The sequence below is a fragment of the Canis lupus genome, chromosome 11 (assembly GCF_048164855.1).
Source record: "Canis lupus baileyi chromosome 11, mCanLup2.hap1, whole genome shotgun sequence".
NCBI classification, from domain to species: Eukaryota; Metazoa; Chordata; class Mammalia; order Carnivora; family Canidae; genus Canis; species Canis lupus.
In genome coordinates this window covers 22,484,070-22,508,737 of record NC_132848.1, presented here as the reverse complement: position 1 = coordinate 22,508,737, position 24,668 = coordinate 22,484,070, and the positions used below count along the sequence as shown (strand labels likewise).

The 24,668-nt window shown below is 50.8% G+C and overlaps 1 protein-coding gene and 1 long non-coding RNA gene across 2 annotated transcripts; one reads left to right on the top strand and one right to left on the bottom strand.

Moving 5' to 3' along the window:
* Positions 1-316: 316 nt before the first annotated feature.
* Positions 317-21,342, top strand: GTSE1 (G2 and S-phase expressed 1). The gene is made up of 12 exons (XM_072843513.1): positions 317-448; positions 794-888; positions 7,787-7,844; positions 7,947-8,571; positions 10,817-10,987; positions 11,647-11,773; positions 13,313-13,699; positions 16,501-16,573; positions 18,285-18,524; positions 19,544-19,748; positions 20,182-20,394; positions 20,868-21,342. Exons 2-12 carry the CDS (start codon positions 867-869, stop codon positions 20,949-20,951), a joined length of 2,205 nt encoding a protein of 734 aa, XP_072699614.1. The 5' UTR covers positions 317-448; positions 794-866; the 3' UTR covers positions 20,952-21,342.
* On the bottom strand, positions 18,202-24,575 carry LOC140642648 (uncharacterized). Its single transcript, XR_012039068.1, has 2 exons — positions 23,097-24,575; positions 18,202-22,295 (listed from the first exon to the last, which is right to left on the bottom strand). It is a non-coding gene; the product is annotated as an uncharacterized lncRNA (long non-coding RNA).
* Between the last annotated feature and the right edge of the window lie 93 nt (positions 24,576-24,668).

Below are 24,668 nucleotides of genomic sequence, written 5' to 3'. Positions count from 1 at the left end.
CCTTCCGCCCGCATCAGCAAGCGGCGCGCGCTGCTTTACAAAGCAGACAGGTGCACGGACGTCGCTCGGCCTTCCCATCGATGCCCTAGCTAGGAAATGAAGTCTGTAGCTTCACAGATAAAGAGGTGGCATCGGAACCGTGTCCCTCCGCGCGTGACGCCGAGCCTGCGGGACACACTCGGGCGACGCCCGCGGAACCCAGCGGGAGCCAGCCTGACCCTGCGCATGCGCAGCCCAGCCGCGCGCGCGGAGCCAGTGCGCACGCGCGCCGCGCCCCTCCTCCCCGCGGCTCCGCCCGCAGCCCCCAGGATGCACCGGGCGCGGTGACGTCGCGGAGCGCCTTCAAACCGGCCTATCGGAGGCCGGCGCCGCGCCGCCGCGCCACATTTAAATCCCGGGGCTGGGGAGGGGTCGCCCGGTGTCGCCGTCGCTCGGCTGGGGGTCGCCGGTAGGTCGGGCGGACGGTCGCGGGGTTCCCTCGCGCATCCGGTCGGGGCTGCCCCGAGCGCGGGGGATTCCGTTGTGCCTGTCCGCGGGGTTCAGGGCTGATCGGGCCCCCGGAGCGCCTGGCCTGGGGGCGCGAGGCCCCGGGGGGGCTGGGGGGTGGACGCGGAGGGTCCCGGCCTGCAGCTCCCGAGGCCTCCGACCGCCACTGCCCTCCGTGACCTGGCCGCAGCCGCCTGCGCCCTGTGCCCCCGCCCGGCCTTGACCCGGGCGCGGCGGACCTGGGGGTGGGGTGGTGGGGGGCTGGGCCCCGACACCTGCTCACCTACTGGCCCGGTCCTCCCCGCAGTGGCTCCCTGACAGCCCTCCCCGTGGAAGGAGGACACCTCGGAGGGCCCTTCCGGCAGCCAGGAGAAGCAGAGATGGATGTTCCCAAGGAGGACGGTACGTGCGTGCGGCCGCAGCGCCGTGGTCCAGGGAGATGGTTCGGTGAAGGTGTGGGCCGAGCTCACCGTCCACGTCTTCAAGGGGTTTGCATCCATCTAGTGTCCTTAGTTTCCAGTTTTCTGCCTCCCCCCCCTCCTCCCTCCCACCCAGTTCTAGACTCTTCCCACCCCGTCTTGCTGTGTTCAGCCAGTGCCGAGAGCACCCAGATACCGGAGGGGTCGGATGTGATGTTTTCTCTTTGTGTTCGTTTGCTGGTTTCTGCTCGCTAAGAGTTTGTGCAGGATCCCCGTGACTCTCCTGTCTGGCTTGAGCGTCAGCGTGAGAATGCAGCCTCAGGAAAATGAGTGTAAGGCCATATACTCTTACTCCCCTAAAGCCTTTTGACATCCTCGTATCCTTTGCTCCTCACCACCTCGGAAAGGCGGGGGGACTGGGTATCCCTAACACTGAAGCCGCCCCCCCCCCAAGCTTTGCCAGTTTGATCACTTGTTCATTGTATCTAGAAAGGTAAATGCTGCTGCATCCTTTCTCCTTCCTGTTGTTTCCTCCCTTTCAAGTACCAGTCCCTTCAGTGTGCATGCAGAATCCCTGCTGCTGCTCTGGAGGACTTCACCCCTAATGTCACCCCCTCCCCGTCGTAGCCTTATTTTGTGCCGGTCCTTTTGCTCCTGCTCATCATTGGCATACAGATGCAAGTCCTTCCACCTCTCTGGCTGGTTTATCCATCCCTTTGCAGGCTCCTCTTCCTCTGTTGTCTTCTGAAGCTAATCCTCCCCAGGACTTGGTCTGGGGTCTCTTGGTACACCCCCACCCCCACCCCAGGGCCTTTAGATATTCCCGCAGCTTTAAACTCCATCTGTTTTGTAGTGGTGCCCACGTTTTGTCTTGAGCACAGCCTTTGCTCAGAGCTCTGGATTCGTATATCCACCAGCCTCTTTGGCATCTTCCCCTTCATGCTCAATGTGCTCCCCCTCCCACCCCATTCTTAGCCTGCTCTTTGCCCTCTCATGGAAGTAAATGGCCCCTCCGTGTACTCAGCTAAGTTGTGAAGTGGCCATGTTCCTTCAGCCATTCTTTTTTTTTTTTTTTTTTTTATGATAGTCACACAGAGAGAGAGAGAGAGAGAGGCAGAGACATAGGCAGAGGGAGAAGCAGGCTCCATGCACCGGGAGCCCGACGTGGGATTCGATCCCGGGTCTCCAGGATCGCGCCCTGGGCCAAAGGCAGGCGCTAAACCACTGCGCCACCCAGGGATCCCCCTTCAGCCATTCTTTACGGCTATTTCCACCTTCAGAATATATTTGGATCCATCTGCCTCTTGACAACTCCACCCACCAGATGCCACTGCCTTGTGCTTCAGCCACATTAACTCACCTCCACCTACTTGTGCATTAACTCACTTCCACCTACTTCTGCATTTGTGATTTCAATAGACACACCTTCTTCTTTGCTGATACTCTACACAGCAGCTAGGGTAACTTTTTAAAAACACAAGTTAGATCATAACTCTTATGCTTAAAACCTTCCATAGCTTCCTCTTGCACTTTGATAAAATAGAAGCTCCTTGTCATGGCTTGCAAACCCTCCAGGATCTGGCCCCTACCTGTTTCCACTTCCTGCAGCCTCTCCCTCAGCCACCTAGCTGCCCCCCCAAAGGCCATCAGTGCCTTTGGTCTGTTTGATCTTCCAGGCCAATACGTGTACATTGTCAGCCAATTGCCCCTTTTTTCATAGCAGATGGAACCCTGTGCTCCATCTTGGTTTTGGCACCGATTTATCTTGATCCTTGTATATCAACGCATGCACTGTTCCTGTTCTCTTGTACCTCTGTAGTGGTCCATCTTGGTGAGGGGACTATAATTTCTCCCATCTGCTGTGGGTGTACATTAGTTTGTGTCCAGTGTCTTGCTTTTTCAAATGCTGCTGCACCCAACAGCACCATGACTGTCTGTGGGATGTACTCACGCAAGTCTCCTTGCTGGGCCAGAGGACATGTGTACTTCTCTATTTTGTAGGTGTTGCCTGGGGACTCTCAGGACAGCTAGACTAAGTGATGCCTTCCCCAGCAGTGTATGAGTCGTCCCTTTCCCCACAACCTTGCCCACGTTTTACCACCTCTTTGTGACAATCTGATAGGTGAAAAGTGGAATCCTGGGGTTATTTTTGTTTTATCAGTTATTTTATCTGTTTATATCCTTTGTTAGTTCTCCCATTACATCATTTGTTGTTTTCTTAGCAGTTTGTAGGCACTGTTCATAAATGAGCCCTTTGAGATGTGAGCTGCAAATATTTTTCCCTGCTTATTGTTTTTTTAACTTTGCTTGAGGTGATTTTTGCCATGCAGAGATTTAAAATTGTTTTTTACATATCGTACCATCAGTTTTTTATGGCGTCCAGTTTGGCGTCATAGTTAGACTTCTTTTCCCTAGATTATAAAATAATTTCCTCATGGTTTTTTCTTGTTCTTTTTTTTTTAATTTTATTTTAAAGATTTATTTCTTTTGAGTGAGCTAGTGTGTGCGCATAAGTCGGGGGAGAGGCAGAGGGAGAAGGAAAGAGAATCTCAAGCTGATGCCACATTGAGTGCAGTGCCTACTCAAGTTCACAACCCTGAGATCCTGACCTGAGCTGAAATCTAGAGTTAGTCACTCAACCCACTGAGCCACCCAGGCACCCCTTCTTGTTCCCTTTATATATTTTTCCCCTGAGGGAAAATATCATTTATTGAATACACTGTTTCCCCCTTTAATTGATGTGCTACTTTTATGATATACTAAGTTTTCTTTATATCCATCTTGCGTATATCTTGTTAGGTTTATTTTTTTTTATTTTTTATTTTTTTTAATAAATTAATTTTTTATTGGTGTTCAATTTACCAACATACAGAATAACACCCAGTGCTCATCCCGTCAAGTGCCCCCTCAGTGCCCGTCACCCATTCACCCCCACCCCCCGCCCTCCTCCTCTTCCACCACCCCTAGTTCGTTTCCCAGAGTTAGGAGTCTTTATGTTCTGTCTCCCTTTCTGATATTTCCCACACATTTCTTCTCCCTTCCCTTATATTCCCTTTCACTATAATTTATATTCCCCAAATGAATGAGAACATACACTGTTTGTCCTTCTCCGATTCACTTACTTCACTCAGCATAATACCCTCCAGTTCCATCCAGGTCGAAGCAAATGGTGGGTATTTGTCGTTTCTAATGGCTGAGTAATATTCCATTGTATACAGAGACCACATCTTCTTTATCCATTCATCTTTCGATGGGACACCGAGGCTCCTCCACAGTTTGGCTATCGTGGCCATTGCTGCTATAAACATCGGGGTGCAGGTGTCCTGGCATTTCACTGCATTTGTATCTTTGGGGTAAATCCCCAGCAGTGCAATTGCTGGGTCGTAGGTCAGATCTATTTTTAACTCTTTGAGGAACCTCCACAGAGTTTTCCAGTCAGCCAACTTACTTAAAAAAAAAAAAAGGTTGCCATTTTTTTTCATCATTTTCCTCTGGCTACAACCTCTCTCTCACTTTAAGCGTCTTGAAAGAATCTTCTTAAATCACACTCTGATTCTTCAAAACCACCATGTTGTATTTCTCCCTGCTCAGCACAGGTGACACCCGCGATGCCTCCGCCGACCACCACGAACCTCCCTGCCGTCGAGGGAGGGCGCGCGGCCTCCATGCTCTCAAACTCCTTGGTGGTTTCCTAACAACCAGAACGCGAGCCTCAGGAGCGTGTTGTTAGGTTTATTTATAGGTATTTTTGTCCTACCTAATCTTTTGTTAGGCTTTGTTCTCAGGCATCTGCTTTTATCCTTTCACTGCTTGTAATAGTATTCATTTGGTTTTCTTGCATCTGTAGTCAGAGCATCTGTGCACTGTGATACTCTTACCTCCAGATTTTTCCCCTTGTCTCTTATTGGTTGGTGTACTCAGAACAGCATCCCGGCTGTCGTGACAGCAGACATCATGGCCATGTGCCCGGCTTTCATGGAATTTCCTCTTTAGATTTCCAGTAAGCCTCATGCTGGTTTGCAAGTTAATTTACACAGAGATAGTGGTTTTGGGTGCTGTTTATCAGTATTTCCACTTTTTTTCTCCTTCTTTCTACTTTTTTTTTTTTCCTCCTGGGTAAATGTTGGAATTGTACTTGCCCACCCACTTGAATTTGGATTTGGCTCAAGGGACTTGAAAGGTGGCCAGTGAAATGGGAATGCTGTGATGATATGTGTCACTTCTGAGTCTGTAGGAACTAGTATGGAGTTTCTTTAGCACAAAGACCAGGCTTCATCAGCCTGTGTTGTGCAGTGAGGAGGATGTGGAGCAGGGCCCAAGCCTCAGCAGATGTAGATTAAGAGTGAGAAATACACTACTTGAGGTTCAGGGCTTGTTGTTACTTCAGCGTAAGTTAGCCTGTCCTGACTGATGAGGTACATTTGCTCCTGACTTTAGAAGGACTGCTTCTGATCATATCCCATTAAACCTAATTTAGGCTTTTGGCTGGAGATAGATACTTCCTTGTATGACCAAATGTACCTGTTATGTATCTATTACTTTTTATGAAGGGCTTTTAAGATCCACAAGGTATGTTGCATTTTTTCATGTCTTATTAGCATAGATGGAAATGATGTAGGGTTTTCCTTTTAGATCTAGCAATATAACAATTACGTTATTAGATTATGTCAGAGTAAGTCATCCTACAGTCCTGAAGTCCTGAAACAAACTTGACCTAGTCATGATATATTTTTCGTTTAATGTGTTGGTGATTCTGTTAGCTAATAATCCTATTTAGGATTTATGTTATGAACCTGGTCTGTAGCTTTCTTTATTGAGCTAATTCTAGAGGTTTTAGGTATGGTTATGCTTGCTTTGTAGAAGTAAGTGGAAAGGTTTCTTTTTGTATCCTGTGGAGCAGTCTAAATAGTTTCGGAATGATACATTCTTGAAAGATTTGTCAGAATTATCCTGTGAAACTATCTGGAACTTGTGCTTTTTTTGAGGACAATAGCTCTTGAATAAATTTGTGCAGTTTTTTGTGGTAATTGAACTATTAAGTTTTTTTCTCTCTTCTGGAGTCAGTTTTATAAATAAATCAACTTAAGTAATTTAAATACAAAAATAGTGTTTTCTAGAAAATTATGCATTTCAGCCAAGTTCTTGGGTTTATGTGCATGGAGTTGAGCAGACTAGATTATGAATCTCTTAATTCCCTCTCTCTCTCTCTGGTTATTTCTCTTTATTTCATTTGTGCATTTGTGCTTTCTATTTTTTTCTTTATTGGGTAATTAAGAATAATTGAAGTGACTATTTAGAATCTAATTAGGATATTAGTATATTTTAAATTTTCATAATTTTAATAAGTATGCTGTATTGTTTATTAGGATCAAATAAGACATGATTTGTTAAAGTGCTGTATAAGCTTTACGGTATGGAATAACTGTTCAGCATTTATCGATAATTATTTGTCAAGTATCCAGGCCCCTAGCTGGACATTAAGGGAATTTGTGAGAGCATTAGACATTTTCTGGCTTGGAGGACCTTACAATCTAGTTGGAGCTTCAGAAGGGTAAAGGGACATTTAAGGAACAGCAAGACAGCACCATGACAGAGGTCAGGTCTAGGTGATGGGGAGGCCCTAGAGAAAAATGGGTGTGGATGGGGTGTTGGAGCTAGGGGAGGGAGCAGTTGCCCCATGAAAGAAATCCACTAATGGGTGGTGGGGTGGGGTGGGGTGGGGTGGGGGGCTGAGGTTTGTTAGAGGGAGTCAGGCCTCCAGGCGGGGCTGGTAAAGGGACTGTAGTGGAAGTGTGGATAAGGGGTACAAAATGCAGTTCCATCTGGGGTTTCAAGGTGGGCTCTAAGAGGAGTTGCTCGTCAGCAAATTCCTATGGAGTCCCAACTGTGCATTTGAATAATTCTGGATTTGTTTTTGAAACAAAAACAGGTGTTACGTAGTCTGTAAGCCAGGAAGTTAAGTCGGACGGACGTGAAGCAGGTGGTCTTTTGAAAATGGTCTGTACCTGAAGATGACTTATCTAGCCTTGAAAAACTAGTTGAATGACTTGGTGATTGCATTTTAGATAATATTTTTAAGATAAGGACTTGGATTTATGGGTCAGCTTAGCAAACAGAATTACTGATGCTATTTTAAAAAGAAAACAAAAAAATTTAGATAATCTAGAGCCCTCTATGATGATGTGACTATTAAGATAGTGATAAGGGGGATGCCTGGGTGGCTCAGTGGTTTAGTACCTGCCTTTGGCTCAGGGTGTGGTCCCAGAATCCTGGGAACAAGTCCCACATCGGGCTCCTAGCGGGGAGCCTGCTTCTCCCTCTGCCTGTGTCTCTGCCTCTCTCTCTGTGTCTTTTATGAATAAATAAAATCATAAAATAAAATAATGATAAGGGGACACCTGGGGGGCTCAGTCAGTTAAGTGTCTGCTTTCAGCCCGGGTCGTGATCCCGGGGCCTCAAATCAAGCCCCACGTCAGGCTCTCTGCTCAGTGGAGAGTCTGCTTCTCCCTTTCTCTCTCTCCCTCTCCCTCTGCTGTGCTCACTGTCTAAAAAATAAATAAAATCTTTAAAATAAATAAATAGGGGATTCCTGGCTGGCTCAGCGGTTTAGCACCTGCCTTTGGCCCAGGGCACGATCCTGGAGTCCCTGGATCAAGTCCCACATTGGGCTCCCGGTATGGAGCCTGCTTCTCCCTCTGCCTGTGTCTCTGCCTCTCTCTCTCTCTCTCTATCATGAATAAATAAATAAAATCTTTAAAATAAATTAATAAATAATGATAAGGGGATGAGGTTTTGTCATTGTTTTTATAGCTGTAGAGACTGGTAATGTTTTCTCTTTGTTAGCCCCAACCCTCAAATAATGCTGAACTCTTTCCCCACAGACATTCTTCTCTTGGCTGATGAAAAATTTGACTTTGATCTTTCATTGTCTTCTTCAAGGTAAACAGAGCTGTTTTCTTCCTTTGCCTTGGGTTTAACCACATTCAATAAAGTCTTTCATTTAAATGCCAATGTCAGTAATAATCCTTTTATTTAAAATAGTGCAAATGAAGATGAGGAAGTCTTCTTTGGACCCGTTGGGCATAAAGAAAGATGCGTTGCTGCCAGCTTGGAATTAAATCATCAGATTCCCAAAGAACCTCTTTTGCCAGCTTCCGAAAGTCACTTCACCTGGAGTCCTCTCACTGGGGAGAAATTTGTGGAAGTGTATAAAGAAGCTCACTTATTGGCCTTACAGATAGAAAGCAAAAGCAAAAACAAAGCAGCCCAAGAGGTCACAGCTGAAGACCTTTGGAGCCAGGGTGTGGAAAGATTTATACAGGAATCAAAATTAAAAATAGACCTGTTTGAGAAAGAAAATGAAATGAAGAAAAGCCCCAAGTCGCTTAAGAGGGAGACATATTACCTGTCAGACAGCCCCTTGGGGGGACTGCCACTTTCGGGAAACCAGATCCCCTCAGGCATGGCCCTGCCAAGCGCTCCTGTCCAGACTAGCCTCGCCCGGACACAGGGACCCCCACGGTCACCCTGCCCTTCTCTGCCTGTGAAACCAAGAACTGCTCACCCTCCACACCAGGCGGGGACTCAGAAAAGGGTCATCAGCAAATTGGTGCCACCCCGAGCTTTGTCTTTTAGAGGGAAAAACATTCATGTGGCCCCAGAGCAGGTAGACACATCCACATACCAACACGTCTGTCTGGAGAGCTCGGTGCTCCCTGGCATTTTAGCCCTCTCCGTTTATGGTTCTGATGGAAACTGTTACGGGGAGAAGCTGTTATTGCAAATGTAGTTGTGCTGAGGGCTCAGAAGCGTAGGAATGGCAAGTCCTTTCAGAGCAGGAACAGCATGAGAGCTGGGCTTGGGGTGGATATGCGGGGGCAAGGGCTGCCTTCCTGTTGTGATGCCTTAAGAACACCTCCTCCTAAATGCCATTTGAAATTTTTCCGTTTGCTTGTTACAACACTGGATTTTCTACTCATTAGGGACTTCATTTGCATTGACAAGCAACTTCCAAAAATTCCCCTCCTGGAATAGCCACCTAGTCATCTTGAGTAACTGTGAATTTGTTTAGATCACTTTCCTCCCAGGAATTAAACAGATGAGCTGTCCTTGGAAGTAGCAGTGGACAGGCGGGCCTTTGGGGGTACGGCTAGCCAACTCTGAGGCACTGGGGTTCCTGGAGGTTCACGGGGCAGGGCACTAGGGTAGGGGAAGGTGCCAGAGGGCAGCTACTTCCAAGCTTTGCTGATACATCTCTGCTTAGGGGAGGAAGCTCCTATTCTGAGGAGAGGCAGACAGGTTGGAGCCTCCGTGTGCTGTTTCTCAGTTCTGATGCTAACCGGGGCCCCAGGCCTCCATTGTCTGAACCAGTTACTGAGGAAGGTCTGGGTCAGTGCAAACCACCCAGCAAGGGCCTGGGAGCTTCTTTTCCCTCTACAAGCACATCTCCCAAACTGACTCCCCGCTCTCAGAACCCAGAACTGATCTGAGCTTAAAGCTTGTCTGCCACACTGAAACCTGGACAGGAGGCACGCTGGCCATCACTTCCCCTAAGTAGCTGGAGCCATTCCTTTTTTTTTTTTTTTTTTTTTGGAGCCATTCCTTTAATCATACAAACTCCTTTTGCTGGAGACCATTTGGATGTACATTTCTAAAAGCGATGTCTCTAGAATGCAAGTGACGTGGATCTTATTGTACTGTGTGGACCCAGGCAGGGATTTGTGTGTGTGACAACAGGTGGACTCGGGCAATAAAGAAACTCGATATTAATACATAGTATAATGTGGATGACCCTTGAAAACCTGGTTAGTGAAAGCAGCCAGACACAAAAGGTCACATATTGTGTGCTTCCATTTACAGGAAGGGACCATGATAGGGAAACTGTAGAGAGGGGAGTGGGTTAGTGGCCAGCTAGGTGGGGAGGTTGAGGGGTGCAGAGCGACTGCTAAGGGCTAGCAGTTTCCTTCAGGGACAACAAAAATGTTCTCAGATTGATGCTGTGACCGTGCTAAAAACCACTGACCTGTATACTTCTAAATCGTGAGTTTTATGTTACATGAGGTATATCTCAATTTAAAAAGTGCTATAAAGAAAAAAGAAAATTAACTGTTTCAGTCCTGTGACTTTATGAGCTGCTATTGCTTCTTATTAGCTGTCCTCGTTATAGAGGGTTATTTATATAAGCATAGGTTGGTTTCATGAATGCCCTTGTATCTATATATGTTAGAAATTTATTCTTTGACTCTGCTGTCCAAAGAAAAATGCCTTTCAGTACTCTTCCAAGATTTATTATAACTGAGCAGCATCCCTGCTAGAAGGAATGACCTATTTATTTATTTATTTATTTATTTATTTATTTTTTAAGATTTTATTTATTTATTCATGATAGTCACACAGAGAGAGACAGAGAGGCAGAGACACAGGCAGAGGGAGAAGCAGGCTCCATGCACCGGGAGCCCGATGTGGGATTCGATCCCGGGTCTCCAGGATCACGCCCCGGGCCAAAGGCAGGCGCCAAACCGCTGCGCCACCCAGGGATCCCAGGAACGACCTTTTAATGAGTGATTCCTCTCCATACAGCATTTAAAAATTTTTGTTACTAGAACCAGTTTCCTCATTATCATCCTTAAATAATCCTGATTGAGGAATAGCTTTAGAGGATCTCTCTCCTGTTAATGATCTGGCTCGATATTATTTTACTGTTTTTAATGAGAAAGCAAGTGCCGTCATTTTTGTCCATGGTAATTTGGTGGCGGAAGTGAACTGCTATATTTGCTTCAATCTGGTTGCTGAGTCGAGGAATGTGTATAGCATGGGGAAGACGGTGCCTGCAGTTGCTCTAAATCGAAGCTTTGGTGTGTCTGTACTTTACTAAAGAGGGCAGTTTTCACATTTCATATTAAAATTTTCAGGCTATGAAAAGGATACCAGCTAGTCCTTCGGGTATGAAAATCCTAAATGAAAAGGAATCCCACAGGGATGTGCCCCCGGACAAATCCAGTGCTGCCCAAGAGCTTGCCGGCATGCCAGCTGGTGGAAGCCACTTGGTCCAAGGCAAGCGATCGCTCCCCGTTCCAAACAAGGTGGGTCTCACCAGGGCTGCGGGTGGGCATGGCCTGTGAACAAAGGGAATGAAGGAGCAGCGATGTATACACGTAATGTGTCTTTGATGAAAATCAAGTTTTAGAAAGGTTGAAGTGGCATCCGTGAGAGGCGGCTTGATGAAAGGCAGAGAATGCGGCCTGGTGCGCGCCAGGGCTCCATGGGCTGAGGAAGGTCAGCCTCTCTGCGCGTCTGTGTGTCTGTGCTGCTCCCCGCTTCCCTCACAGACGAGATGGGATGTCAGGGCTCGGACACACAGCTCACAGATGATCGCCCTCGGCTTTGCTGTTTATTTTCTGGTGTTGTGGTTAAACTGAGCTGTAAGAACCGCTGATGTACTTGTTAAAATCGCTAGAAACTGTGCCCTACAGCTGTGGACTCCTTTAGGGAGGCGGGGGTGGGGGGGTGGGAAGATAGAGCCCAGAAGCCTGCATTTCCGCAAGTTCCCAGGTGTTTCTATGCAGGGCTTTGAAGACTGCACTTGAGCAGGACGGCTTGGACTTTTCCTTTGAATTCAAGATGACAATTATTAAATTATTAAAAATTATTTTAAAACACTATTTTTGCATAAAAAAGTAACAGGTGGATAATGAACTCTTTGGTGACTCTTTTTTTTTTTTTTTTAAACATTTTGTTTCAGTTGGGCCTGAAGAAAACCCTGTTGAAACGACCTGGTTGTGCTGGCAGTCTTTCGAGAAAGTCCTCTTCCTCAGGGTCCGTTTCAGCTGTGATTTCCAACGTGTGTGCTTCTCCGGCAGCCGGCAGAGGTAAGGCCGGTGGGGCTCTCCGCCCTCGGACCCACCTGTGCCCTGGACCACAACTGTGTGCCCACTCTCACTTAGACTCTGCAGAAGGTTCTGGAGGGTTTGCTGTGGTGTGGAGGGGGGAGGGGGGCCACTGTGTCAGGGTCCCTGCCCTCACCATGCTCCCAGTCCTCTGAGGAGAGGCGCTCTTAGCAGGGGCTTAGTTGAGGGCGGCTTGCAGTGCCAGAGCTGGTGTTAGGCTCCGGGTGCCTGGGACGCACAAGGACGCTGAGACCAGCCTGTGGACATGTAATCAGACACAGGTTTTAAAAATAGGACTGTTCCAAATAATTTAGGGCACGTGACCCTTTTAAACTTGGCGTTTATTTAATCCCCACACCCAAACCGGATTCAATTCGGACTATGTGGTCGTCTTAGCGGGCCGAGGGCGCCATCTAGTGGTAGAGGGGGAGCCCTCCAGTCTTCCCTCCAGGGAAGAGCCCTTCCAGCCCCTCAGGACTCCCTGCTCAGGCCTGTGCTGTTTGCTGTGGACATGTGTGTGGAGTTTGTTCGCAAACTGTGAAAAGTGTTAAGTCTGGAATTAGACTGATGATATGTGCAGCCCCGACTGCCCAGTGGTGGTGAAGAGAACTGAAGTTTCCATCAGCGGACAGACCGCAGGACGGTGCCTCCCTCTGCAGTGCTGTCACGGGCTCTAGGAGTCCTCCAAGGCCTGTCCTGGCCTCTCTGACACACGGGCCCTGAGTGGGGAAAGGAAGTTCTGTGATATGAGGGGCGGTGAAGTCGGTGGCTGCAGTGGTGCAGGACATGGGCACGATTTGGGGATTGCTGCGTTCCTACCTCCGATAAGGGCTGAGACGGGCGTTGAGTGGGCCTTATGGTGTGTGTGCGTAGTCGGGGATGGCTAGGTCAGACAGGACAGCGTTGGGGAGGAGCACTGAAGCCGGAATGCTATGGCGTCAGCCTTTCTCTTCGAGTTTTTCTGCAGGAGTCCTCCCGGGACTGACGTCTGTGTGGGGCATAGCGGCACCTGAGTACTTTTCACCCACGTCTATCTTCTTTCTGTTTTAAATAGTGCCCATGATTGCTATGGCCCAACCGCCTAGCATTTGAAGGAACCGGCCAGGAATGACTGCCCCTTCTCTTCCGGTCCTCCCCTGCACCCTGACCAGGGGGTGGGGCATGTGACGACACTGTCCACTTCTGGCCACTCAGGGTAGAATGTCTGCTGTTGACAAAATCAGGGAAGACGGGAGAGATTGAAATCACGTGTAGTTACATACATACATCTTGGTAATTGTGTCTAGAGTCAGTACCTTAGAGCACACTCAGCTAAGCTGTGCGCAACTTAGCCTGTCCTGTGTTTGAGGACGTTACCTGATGGGCATACAGAATGTTGCTCACGGGTCCTGTTTTTCTCATATGGAAATCATCATGGTCAAAATAATCTTCACTTGAAAACTCCTTAGGTGTTAAGTAACTTCATAATTTAATAACAACATAAACTTGAGCGATAACCAGATTTTGTGTCTCCTCTTCCAGCTAGGTCAAGTGAACCTGCAAGTGTTCCTGCGGGTAGTCCCCCGCTGCCATCCAACCCCAGCCAGTCAGGCAGAGCGGGACTCGCCACGCCTCGGCAGCCTCTGCAGACAGGCCCTGCGGGTGCATCCTGCAGGCAGAGCAAGTGGGCCACGGCGGCTGGGGGAACGGCGGAGCCAGCCAAGGCACCCAGCCCAGCGGCTGTCAGCAGAGCCGGGACGCCGGAACAGAGAGGCCCGGGGCCTAGCTCCTGCTCCAGCTCCAGCTGGTCTCAGCCTTCTCAGGGGAACACAGCCAGGAGTACAAGAAGGCGTGACTCCTACCTTCAGTGCAGGACGTGGGCCATGCCCACGCCGACAAGTCAATTTAAGATACCGAGGTTTTCTACTGGTAAGGAGTGGGTCATTCATTTCTCGTGTTTTTAAAATATTGAAGAGATTCTATGTAAGGTTTTCCAGAAGTGTTTGTTTTGGTGATGCTGGTGTTTTGGCTTTCTTTTTCCTTAGAGCACTTTAAACGTGTGGTTCTAGCATCTTCTAGCTTGTACCATTTCAGGCAAGAACTCGGTGGCATTCTTATCTCAAGGTCCTGTCACCGATCCTGCACTGCTCTCAGGAATTCCTGTTTCTTACTCTTTTCAGCATTTTGATTATTATGAATTTCGAAGTGGCTTTCTTTGGGTTTATCCTTCTTATGGGTTTGTGAGCTGCTTTGATCTGAGGGTTAATACTCGTATTAATTCTGGAAAAAAAAAACTTGGCTATTCTTTCTTCAGATTTTTTTTTTCTTGCCTCCCCTCATTTCCTGGGAGTCTAATTACAAGTATTGCCTCTCGTGGTTTTGTACGTCATGAAGGCCTGGTTTCCCCACCTTTTCTTCTGTTTCAAGAAAAGGACGTTTCAGGTCCAGACTTTCTCGGTGGTGTGTCTAATCTGCAGTGAAGACCATCTGGTTAATTTTTTGTTTCTGACATTGTAGTTTCCCCATCTTTGTCCTAACAGTGTTTGTTTAAATTCTTGAACATATTTATGTTGGTTGTTTCAACCTCTGTTTCTTCTAACGCCGTCTTCCCTGTCATATTGGGGTCCATTTCTAGTGACTTTTTCCCAGGTGATGGTCACATTTTCCTGTTTCACTTGTTTATTTGATCCTCTGTCAGATGGTGTAAGTTCAGAATTTTTGAATATCTGGGCTTTGTTGTCCTGCTTGAAGGAGCTGAATTTCGCCCTGGAAGGCATTTAAGTTGAGGGTCAACTTGATCCTTTTGAGGATTCTTTTGAAGCTTTGATGGGGCAGGTGTCTGTAGCCTTTACCCTCGGGACAGGGCGGCCCCCCTTCCAACACGTGGCCTGCCCGGGTCCCTGCTGAGCATGCCTTGTGCTTCCTAGGTCTCCATTCTGGCCAGTGGGACATGGGGGTTGCCCAGCCGTGTGCGAGCAGTGGCAGTTGTCCCCGGTGGCCATCTTCATCTTGGCCTTTCAGAGTCTCACTGCGCGCTCACTGCTGTTTCCTGCACAGCCAGGGACTGGGGCTCCCTTCCCATGTCTGGAGCTCTGCCTCTATAGCTCCCACCTATCTAGCTCTGCCCCTCAAATTCCAGCAGCCTCCATTCCACTCCACTCCCCAGCCAGTCCGGCTGGCTTGGCCTTTCCCTGCCTGTGCCGGCATGCTGTCTGGTACGTTAATCTAAAAAGTGTGTAAAATGTAGAAGGCTGTACAGAGCAGACTCAAGGGAAAAGGTGGTTGTAGCTGCCCTCAAGAAGATGTGCTTCCCAGGCAGCCTGACTGTTCCGAAGTGTTCCAGCAGCGACATCTGGCACAGGCAGCCTTTATGGCCCTGAAGCCTCCTTTAGAGAGCCCGGGCTTCCTCTGTCTTGTTCTGCCGTGATTAGTTCCTCTTCCTCACGCTCTTGTCTGGCTGCTGCAGCGCCAGCCTTCTCACCAGTCAGCAGCAGGGATGGGCTAGGTGAGGAGGAGCAACAGTACTTACTGGAAGTTGTATCGGCCACTTTCACCTATGTCCCATCGCTCAGGCCTTGGTCGTGTGACTGCTAACCTGCCAGGGATGCTAAGACGTGCTGTCTTCCCGCCTCGCTAGTTTCTTACTAAGGAGAGGAGAGTGGATGTCGAACAAACACTAGCAACCTCAGCCAAGTTAGTGAACGAGGGGAAGGGGAAGAAGAGGTGAGGGCTGACGGGCAGCCACAGGCCAGCTCCCCTAGAGCCTCGGGACAGGAGTGGTGCGGAGGGATTCTATGGGGCAGGGCTGCCGGCCTCGCAGATCCCTCCCCTCAAGCATGAATGGAAGCTGGGGGAGCCAGGCGGAAGCCCTGCTGTGATGGGGAGAGAGATCATGGTCTGGGGAGGGGTGACAGACCTGGGAGATGGAAGAGCGTGCGGCAGCGTGGAGGGGCCTCTGCGGGGCACCCGACCATCAGGCGAGGGCTGGAGGAAGAGCAGCCCCGGCACAGCCCCCGGGCCCAGTTTGGACCCGTTGAGTGTGGGGTGCCGCAGGGCTCCGTGTGCCATGTTGAGCAGGCAGTTGAATGTGTGAGTGTGGACGCCGAGGGAGAAGCCACGGCTGGAGCCCATATTTAGGATCCACGGCAGGGAGCTCAGTGTGTTTGCTGGAATGGCTGCTTCGAGGGCAGCCCGTGGCTCACGCTCTGTTCCGCCGTGTTTGCTTCCTTTCTTGCCAGGTGCCCAAAGCCATGGCGTGCCTCTGGCCACCTTTCCTCCAGCTGCGTTGTGTGCAGGTCTTGTTGAGCTGCAGAGGCCACGGGATATGTACCAGTCCTACCAGTCCCACCACTGCTCAGCAGCTACCCTCTGCTGCCAGTTCCGGCCCCTTCACGCACCTCCAGCTCTTCTGAAATGGATTCTCCTTCCTTCACAGTGTCTGGGACAGGGCTGTCTCCCTGGGTCACACTGTTCCCATAGTCAGTGCTGGCGAGGCTGGCGAGCCCGCACACTGTTCAGAGCGCACAGCCCTGCGACTGTGTGGCAGTGTGTTCCCTGTGTGGTTGCGAGTGCTGGTGATGACACCAGCTGTCCTTGTGGAGGGGACACGGGCACAGTGTGAACAGGGCCCTGCCGTCAGGCCCTCAGTGTGTGAGGGGAGCTGCCTGGCTGGCGGCTTTGTCACTTGCTGCACGTGTGACTGACCACACGCACATCCTCTCCTGTCTCAGGTGAGCCCCCAGATGGCACAACGCCCAAGTCCCATCGGGCACAGAGGCCGCAGTCCTGCACGTCGGCGGGAAGGTGAGGAGCCCCGACCACCCTCGGTTTTACTCTTAAGGAGGGACCTGCTCATCACCCAGAGGCTTCTCAAGCACATGTGGTGACCCACAGCCTGACCACATGTGGCCTGAGCCCCGGTCTGTTGGGTTGTGGCCTGAGCTCCCGAGGGCCAGTGTCCCTTTACATTCGCCTTGTGATAGTCACAGACTTGTCGCCTGTGTCGTGACATGCCGATCCTCAGGCCCGACCTGGGGTGGTGGCAACACCCACCCTCACAACTCTTAAAAGGGGACTCTCGTTTGTGCCACGGGCAAAATCCCTCTAGACTGGGTTTTGAATCCCTGCTCCACCATCCCTGGTCTGTGACCTAGTGCAAGTGTCTGGACGTCCCTGACCTGCTTTCCTAACCTGTGCAGGGTGTGGGAGGGGTGGTGCACACTCACCACAGCAGGTACTACAGTCAGGACACGCGCATGCATGCACGCGAGGCGTGGGCCAGTGACCACCGTTACTGCCACCTGCTGGGGTCAGAGGGGCCCTGTCCCAGCACTCCTTCGTTCTGCATGTCAGCTGGGAGTGGGGACAAAAGTGAACATGCTCAGGCTGGGCAGTAGCATATCTGGGGCTAGGGTGCAGCTGGGATGGGAGTGCTGCTTTGCATGGGGCTGGGATGGGCTGGGAGGTAAGACACCAGCATGGGGGCCCTAATGCTGGCTCTGCCACAGACCAGCCTGCACTCTGTGAATCTGTCCGTGGCCCTGGGCTTTCATTTACTTGAGTGTAAACTTGGGAGGAACCTCATGGGTGGGATCGGATGTTCCCCTTACAGCATTAGCCATGCGGAGAGTCTCCCACACCCACAGCCAGATGGCCACTGCCTGCCTTACTTTACCCCTGGGCCTCAGTCCTCTCACCTGTATAACGGGACAGAGGTTCCTACCTCCCAGGGTTACCTTGAAGATTATATTTGTTTGTGTTTTTATCTGTTCTCGCTGGAGTTCAGCAGTGGTTCCAGAACCTTGCAGAGAACGGCTGCTTGACTTAGAGCACCCCACCCTCCTGCCCTTGGAGTGATTTTGTTCTTCAGTTAATATTAAAGTTTGTTTTCAGACTCTTTTGAAGCACATAAAGATTGTCTTGAGTGATCCACAGCCCTCCTGTGGGCTGCATGTTGGTAGGATGTCCTCGACTCCTTTATTTTAAAATAAGCAGCTGGCTCCACACAGATGGGCGGGATTCACTTGCTGTTGAAGCCACATGTATCACCAAGGGTGGAAGGAGGGATGTGTGAGAAATAAGCAGCAGGTACCCTGATTTACTCATGTGTGCTACCCCTGGGGTGTGTGAACGTGCTTGCGAGCCCAGGCAGGCCCCACTGGGGGGTCTGCATTTCCTTATAGAAATACCGACGCCATTAGAAGGTGACTTTCAGATGTCCTTGGAACCTCTCGTTCCATGCGTCTGTCCGGCACCACCTGGAAGGGCCCATCACATTTGATCAGAACCTGCGAGAAGGATGGAGAGGCCACTCATCGAGGAGCCAGAAGCCCACACCGGGGCCTCCCTGGGGGCTGGCGGCAGCCCTTTCTTCCCAGAGCAGACCTCCAACAGGCCTTGCGGGCTTGACTCTTCTACGTTGAAATCAGGACTTTTTACCATATTAGCATATTGGCTGAATGTTTTTTTTTTTTTCCGGTCATGTCTGCTGAAGACTCCAATTTTGTTTTTCCAGGGTAGTTGTGCATAGCACTCCTGCTAGACGCTCATCAATGGTGGCCTCACAAAGCCTTGCAGGCGGTACGAGGACCCCTGTGAGTACGAAGTACATGTCAGCCCTGCCCACACCTGCCAGGCGTCGGCTCTCTGGCCTTCCGCCGGTGACCCCCAAAACCATGCCCAGAGCTCTGGCTTTGCCTCCATGTATGTCTGCTTGGCAGCTTTCTTCTGAGCCCCAGAAAAAATCTTCTGTGAGGTAAGAGTTTGTTAAACCCTGCAATAACTTTGTCTCCGATTCCCAACACCCCGGGTAGTTCTTGCGCCAGAATTTTGCCTCGTCTGGTGAGCGAGCCCAGAACCAGCCAGGCCGAGGTTCATCACGTCTGCTCAACGACAGCCACAGGAGCCGTCGGTGGCTCTCCGAAGCAAAGAGGGCACCTGCTTGCTCTGCCATCACAGTCCTCACTGAGCATCCTACCCCGGGTGGCTGCTGGCCTGGGCAAGCAGGGGAGCACCTGCCCTGATGGCCCTGTGTTGGGCCACGGCCTCTCGTGGGGAGGAGCCTTTGGGGAGAGGGTCTGTAGATCCACTCAGATCCAGAGCTCAGGGGTCTGGTTCAGTCTTTGCGACCCAGTACCAGGGAGAGACCCATAGTCTGGCTGCTAGGGTCTTGGCCAGGGCTGACCACACTCAGGCTTCCTGAGAAACAGGCTCTGAGCAGCTGTTCCACCTGCCTCTCCCACCTCACCCGCCCCTCCCGCGTCCCTCTGCTCCGGCCACGCTATCCCCTCACCACACGGTGGACGGGGCTGTCCTGGCCATCCTCTCCGCCTGGAGCGCGCCACCCCTCCACAATTGCAGTCCATGTTCGAGGGCCAACCTCAGGGGCCTTTCCAGAAAGCCTCACCTCCCCACCCAGTCACTCTATTCCATTTCCCTGCTTGATTTTCTTCAGAGCATCTCTTCTTACTGCCTGAGTGTGAAGTATGTATTTGTCCTCTTACCAGACCCCCAGGAAAGGGGCCCATGTTGTCAGCAGGCTGCTAAACTTTTAAAGCCTAAAGGACCTTAGAGACCATTCAGTCCATTTATTTTAATTCACGAGGAAGCTTGAGGTCCAAAGGGGACTTGCTCACGCTCAGCGCTGTCACGGGTGGAGCTGGGAGGAAAGCCAGCCTGCGTCCCTCCGGATGACATGCCACCTCTAGAATGGGAATCCTAGAGCTAACACTTCGAGAAGTCCCCTCATGAGGTTTTCGTCTTTGTCTCCGGCAGAGCTGCACTAACGAGGGAACGCCAGAGTGAGGCTGCCTCTGAGCATGAGGACTCATCACCTGACAAGCCTTCCTCCCCTCTGTTGGCTGTGCCACAGGCACTTAACTTTTCTCCAGAAAAGAGTGACTTTACTTTTTCAAAAAGTATCAGCTCAGAAGTAGTGCTGGATGTGGCCCCGCCACCTGGAGATAGGCCTGCTAGTGAGGTACTTGTGCGGTCCTGGTGAACGGAATCTGCCCCCAGAGCCGTGTGCTCACTCGGTGCCATGGCCCGTTGCCCCAGGGCCTCTGCTGCTAGCCATGCCAGAGATGGAGTGAGGCCCTCCCACCTCTAATGGGGACAGAAGCCACACCCCAACCCCTGTTTGATCAGAAGGCCAGGGCTCAGAGGACAGGAAGTAGGAAGGCACAGTGGGAGGGTCTCTAGGAGCTCCAGGGTGGGCTGTTGGCCAGAGGGAGGTGGACGTGGGTGGGAGTTCTGTGGGGGGTGGCCAGAGTGGAGACAACTCTGTCAGCACGGGCACACCACAGCCAGCCCTTCCCCCCGAGAGGCCCACCCTTCCTTGGGTTTCCTAGGTTTCCTCAACGTGGTTGACAGAAAGATGCTACAAGTGCCTTTAAACTTATGTTCTCGTCCAGACTCTTCTCGTGGACATCAACCTGGATCAACTTGCCATCACTCCGAAAGCTGAAAGCACAGCTCTCGTCGACCACCCTCTCATTGACTTTGGCAATACTCCAGAAGCAAATGCAGCTCCAGGATCTGAGAGTAGACCTCTGATCGACCTGCTGATAAACACTCCAGACATGAACAAAAACACGGTGTCCAAGCCTCCCCATGAGGTGGCACAGGTGAGAAGCAGCAGGAGGTTCTGTGTTGACCTCGGCCTCGGGTGGTCTCAGTTCTGGGTTTGGTCCTCATCCCAGGGCACCTCCCGGGGACCCTTGAGAGTGGCCAGTGGGGCTTCTAAAGTGATATGGCTCATGGCACACTCCCTTGGTGGCGTGACGTTTGAGCAACACCCAGTCCTGCTAAGGAATCCTGCCCGGGAAGCCCAGAGCTCTCTGAGGCCGGGGGTTGCATTGCCTCCACCCTAGGGTCCCTTGGTGCCTACTGTGTGACGGGAGCACACATGTTGCAAGAACTCAGGTCTTCTGTGTGGCATTTCCTCTTTACAAATTCTTAGACGTGACGGTTGCAATGTCAGCGGGCCTGAGCCACGTCAGAGAGGGCTCGTGGGCAGCCGGGTCCTCGGGGAGCTTACGGGCAGCCGGCAGGGGCAACATGGCCATGCCACTCACCTCCTGTCTCTTCTCTTTTGCAGCTGATAGACTTGGCTTCTCCTCTGATCCAGCTGAGTCCCGAGGCTGACAAGGAAAACGTGGATTCTCCACTTCTCAAGTTCTGAGTAGAATAGTCCTTTACATTTTACTCTTTGTTAAGAGAATGGCCAGTCCTAAGGTGGTTTTCAACCCTTAGAAATAAATTTTAGGAGAAATTGTACTGGGGGGAAATATCAGACCTCAGTAGTGGTACTGTGCCTGGGGGGGGGGGGGGGGTGTGCGGTAGGACTGGGGTTTTGGGCTCCTGAGACCACTGCTGCCTGGCAACTACCCCTTCTCTGCCCTGAGGACCCAGCAGGAGCATGGAGTTGTAATCACTCCAGATGAAGAATTTTGTTTTGAATCTTTTGTATGTAAAAAGCAATTGACTATTTTTAAAATTAAGTTTGTATGAAAAGTTAAATATTCTAGATTTTAAATTAAATTGTAAAATAAATGAAAACGTATTGAAGCACAGCTTGGTTTTTAAGGTTATCTTGATTTTTAAACATGCGTTAACTATTTTTATTATTATCGGATTTAGGTTATCCAAACTGTTTCCATAAGTGATTTTCAAAATTAAGTATGAAGAAAAATTGTCTTTTTTTTTTTTTTTTAAAGAAAAATTGTCTTAAATGCAGACCCCAGGCCCCACCACCCAGGTCTGCAGCAGGCCTAGTAACCTGCACTTCCAGCGCACATTCAAGGCCACACCCAGAGGAGAGGCTGCTCCAGAGAGGCGGGGGCCAGGCAGAGGGAGAGGTGTGAGACCTGGGGCCGGGTGGGGTGATGGCTGTGTCTGAGGAATGCCCAGAGCAGGGGCCCCTCTGGTAGAGGGAGCTAAGGGCCACTGGAAAGCACAATCCCTGCCTGAAGCCGTTCTAATGTAATATAAAAACTAGCTGGCCTGGAAGCCACTGATGTGTATTGATACCTCAGTTTTTGAGAAAATTTGTCTTAGTCCAGCGGCCTCACAGCAGACAGTAATCATGGGACCTGCTTTTGGGGCTCCCACCTGGAGTTTCCTGCCCGAGCCCAGGAAGCCCCGGTCCACACAGGGCTGAAGGAAGAGTGCTGGGGCTGTGCTTTGAGCTTTCTCTGGTTAATAGCGAGTCCTGTGCTATCTAGAAAAAGCAAGCATGTGTCATGGATAGCATCGCTGCACCTGCAGATAAAGGCTTCACATTTAAAGGTAGGAATGCTCGGAAGTGGGAATGCGTAAACTCCAGTAAGACTCTGGAAGCAGGGCACCTTGCTCTAGGTACACTCCCTGGCCAGGGGGAGCAGAGAACCTACTGGAATCACAGCAGCCCACACCTCCTCCCTCATCTCTATTCCTGTGGGCGGTGAGAATTCTAGAATCCAGGATTAATGCAAAGGTCCTCTGATGTCTGGTGTGGTCTCTCAGTTCACAGCAGAAACCCCAAAACCTGAAATTGAATTGATTCATTCACGTTACTCACATTTTATTCTTTTTTAAGTCCTCTCCACACCCGGGGCAGGGGGCTGCTGGAACTCACGACCCCGAGACCAAGAATCACTCGCTCTTCTTACTGAGCCCACCAGGCAGCCCACATGTTGACGGAAATGACGGTAGGCAGGCTGCATTCTCCCAGGGATGCAGTGGGGAGTAAAGCTCCCGCACCCCCCCTGCCTTCTGGGGGCTTGACAGTTTGGTGAGGGAGGGACATCAAACCTTAGCTAATATATGACCATCCAGTGGGGCGCTGGCCACATCTCATCCAAACTGGGGATGAGCTGGGCCTGCTCCCTGGCTCTCCTCCTCCAAGGCCTAACCCCTCCCTCAGGCTGCCCCTGGAGCGGTCAAACTCTTCTTGCAATTCAAGCTGCTCCTTGCTGTGCCCAGGCAGGACAGAAGTAGTAAGATTTTAATTCTCAAACAAGTGGGAGATACTCCCCCCGCCCCCCCACCCCAAGAGCACGTGTTGGATAAGGCAGCATTTCCCACCCTATGTGCATCATCCTTTTTCCTTTCTGGCTTCGTCCTCCTGACTTGCTGAAGCTGCTTATTCTGGCAAAATGTTCCCCAAGCTCTCTTCCTCTTTCGGCTTCTGGGCCCCAAGTGCACCACTCACCACTGAAGAGTGCAGTGTGTGGCCCTGGAGACAGGTGCTCTCTGCACAGTAGTGTGAGATGCCTTGGCTGCCACTAGAGGGCCACCCTCCAGTGTTTCATTAATTTCCTGGTGCATATCTCTGAAATCTACATACCTCACATCCTTGTTGGCAGATGGCACTTGGGACATCATTGGTCTTCCCATTGCTTAAACCATCCCACACTCAGTCCTCTAGACTGAACCAGAATGTCCAATGGCCTTAGCTTGGCCACTGCCACAGACTCAACCACACGTTCACCCCAAAATTTGCCAAAGGCCAGGCGGCCAGATACTGCATCTACTCCTCTCTTCTTGGAAGTGTGAGATGAAATAGATACTCTCATTGGAGGTTTTGTTGGATAATTCTTATTCTTCAGAAAAAGCAGTCATTCTTCTGTTTCCTGATGGGGCCCTGTGACCCTCCCTTCTGTCAGGGAGCTCACCCTGTGTCTGCTCTTGCACCAATGGCCATGACTCTCAGCAGGCAGGTCCTGCTTCTCTTCTAGAAACGGAGACTTGGGGCCTTCCTCATTTCTCTCCAGACCCTTAAAGTATCCCTGTCCTCAGGAAAACAGCTTGCCTTAATAATTATCCATGTTTAAACATCTGATCCACTGTCAGTCTAAGAAACTGTTAAGAAACTAGCACAATTTTAACCTGAAGCTTTGTGTGTGTGTGTGTGTGTGTGTGTTACTGGCCTGATTCCCATGTATTCGCATTTGCTGTGGCATCTCCTCCTTCACACTTTCAAGCCATGGTTCAGACTCTACATGAAATCAATTTAGTGGACTGCACTAGCAGTTCTTAAAAATGAAATAGAACCCCAAAAAAAGAACCAAATGGGAAATTATAATAGAGTCCATGGCACATGGCAAAGATAAAAACTGATCACAGAAGGCTTCTTTTAATGCTTTCTATGTGTAGGTTGGTGCATCCTGCGGGCCACCCTGTAAAAAATGTGACACTGGCTCTGAAAAGAAGAAAGTTGAGAGCTGCTGATTTCAAGGATGCCTGATTTTGCTTGTGCGGACCAAAGCCCCTGGTGTGCACCCAGATCTCAGTCCCTTGGGCGCTGGGGCCCTCCGGATCTGAGCGGTGCCTTAGCGCTGGGCTCTGACCACCCCTTCATTCCGCCAGCCCCCCCGCCGTCCCGTCCCCGGCCTCGAACCGGCCCCGCTCCGTCCAGGTTTTCCATCTGGGCCTCCTACAATCCCCTCTCCTCCCCAGTGAATAGGTCCGGGTTCTGCTGTCTCCCCCTCCCCCAAATGCGCGCTCATTCAGATGCATCTGCAGGTGGATGACGGCCCAAGGCACCTGACCCGCTGGAGCTGACCTGGAAGGCCACTTCCCCCCGGGAATATTCCGCAGGACGAGGACAACGGCTGCACAGTCTACCTGCAAATGCACCCGTCCCCCAAGGGCTGCACACCAGGCTCCCAGCTCGTCCTCTGCACAGGGCAGCCATGAAAAACCTTCCTAAACTTAGATGCGGTCACTTCGCTGTCCCGCCTAAAGGTCCCCCTTCCTAGAACCCAGCTCCCCGCCACACCCCCAGACGACCTCCGCGCCCTCGCCCGCGGCCAGCGCGTCTGCCGGGAGCCCCGGAAGCGGATGCCGGCCCCGCCCCCGGCCGCGGGCGCGCGCAGCCGCAGCAGCGAGCCCGAGCAGGGGTGCGCGCGCAGGACGC

What these genes read in the sequence shown, in the direction of transcription:
- GTSE1 (XM_072843513.1), top strand. Translation starts at nt 867, where the DNA reads ATGGATGTTCCCAAGGAGGACG. An exon ending in GGATGTTCCCAAGGAGGACG is followed by an intron (nt 889 to 7,786) that starts GTACGTGCGTGC and finishes CTTTCCCCACAG; the next exon opens with ACATTCTTCTCTTGGCTGAT. An exon ending in GATACCGAGGTTTTCTACTG is followed by an intron (nt 13,700 to 16,500) that starts GTAAGGAGTGGG and finishes CTCCTGTCTCAG; the next exon opens with GTGAGCCCCCAGATGGCACA.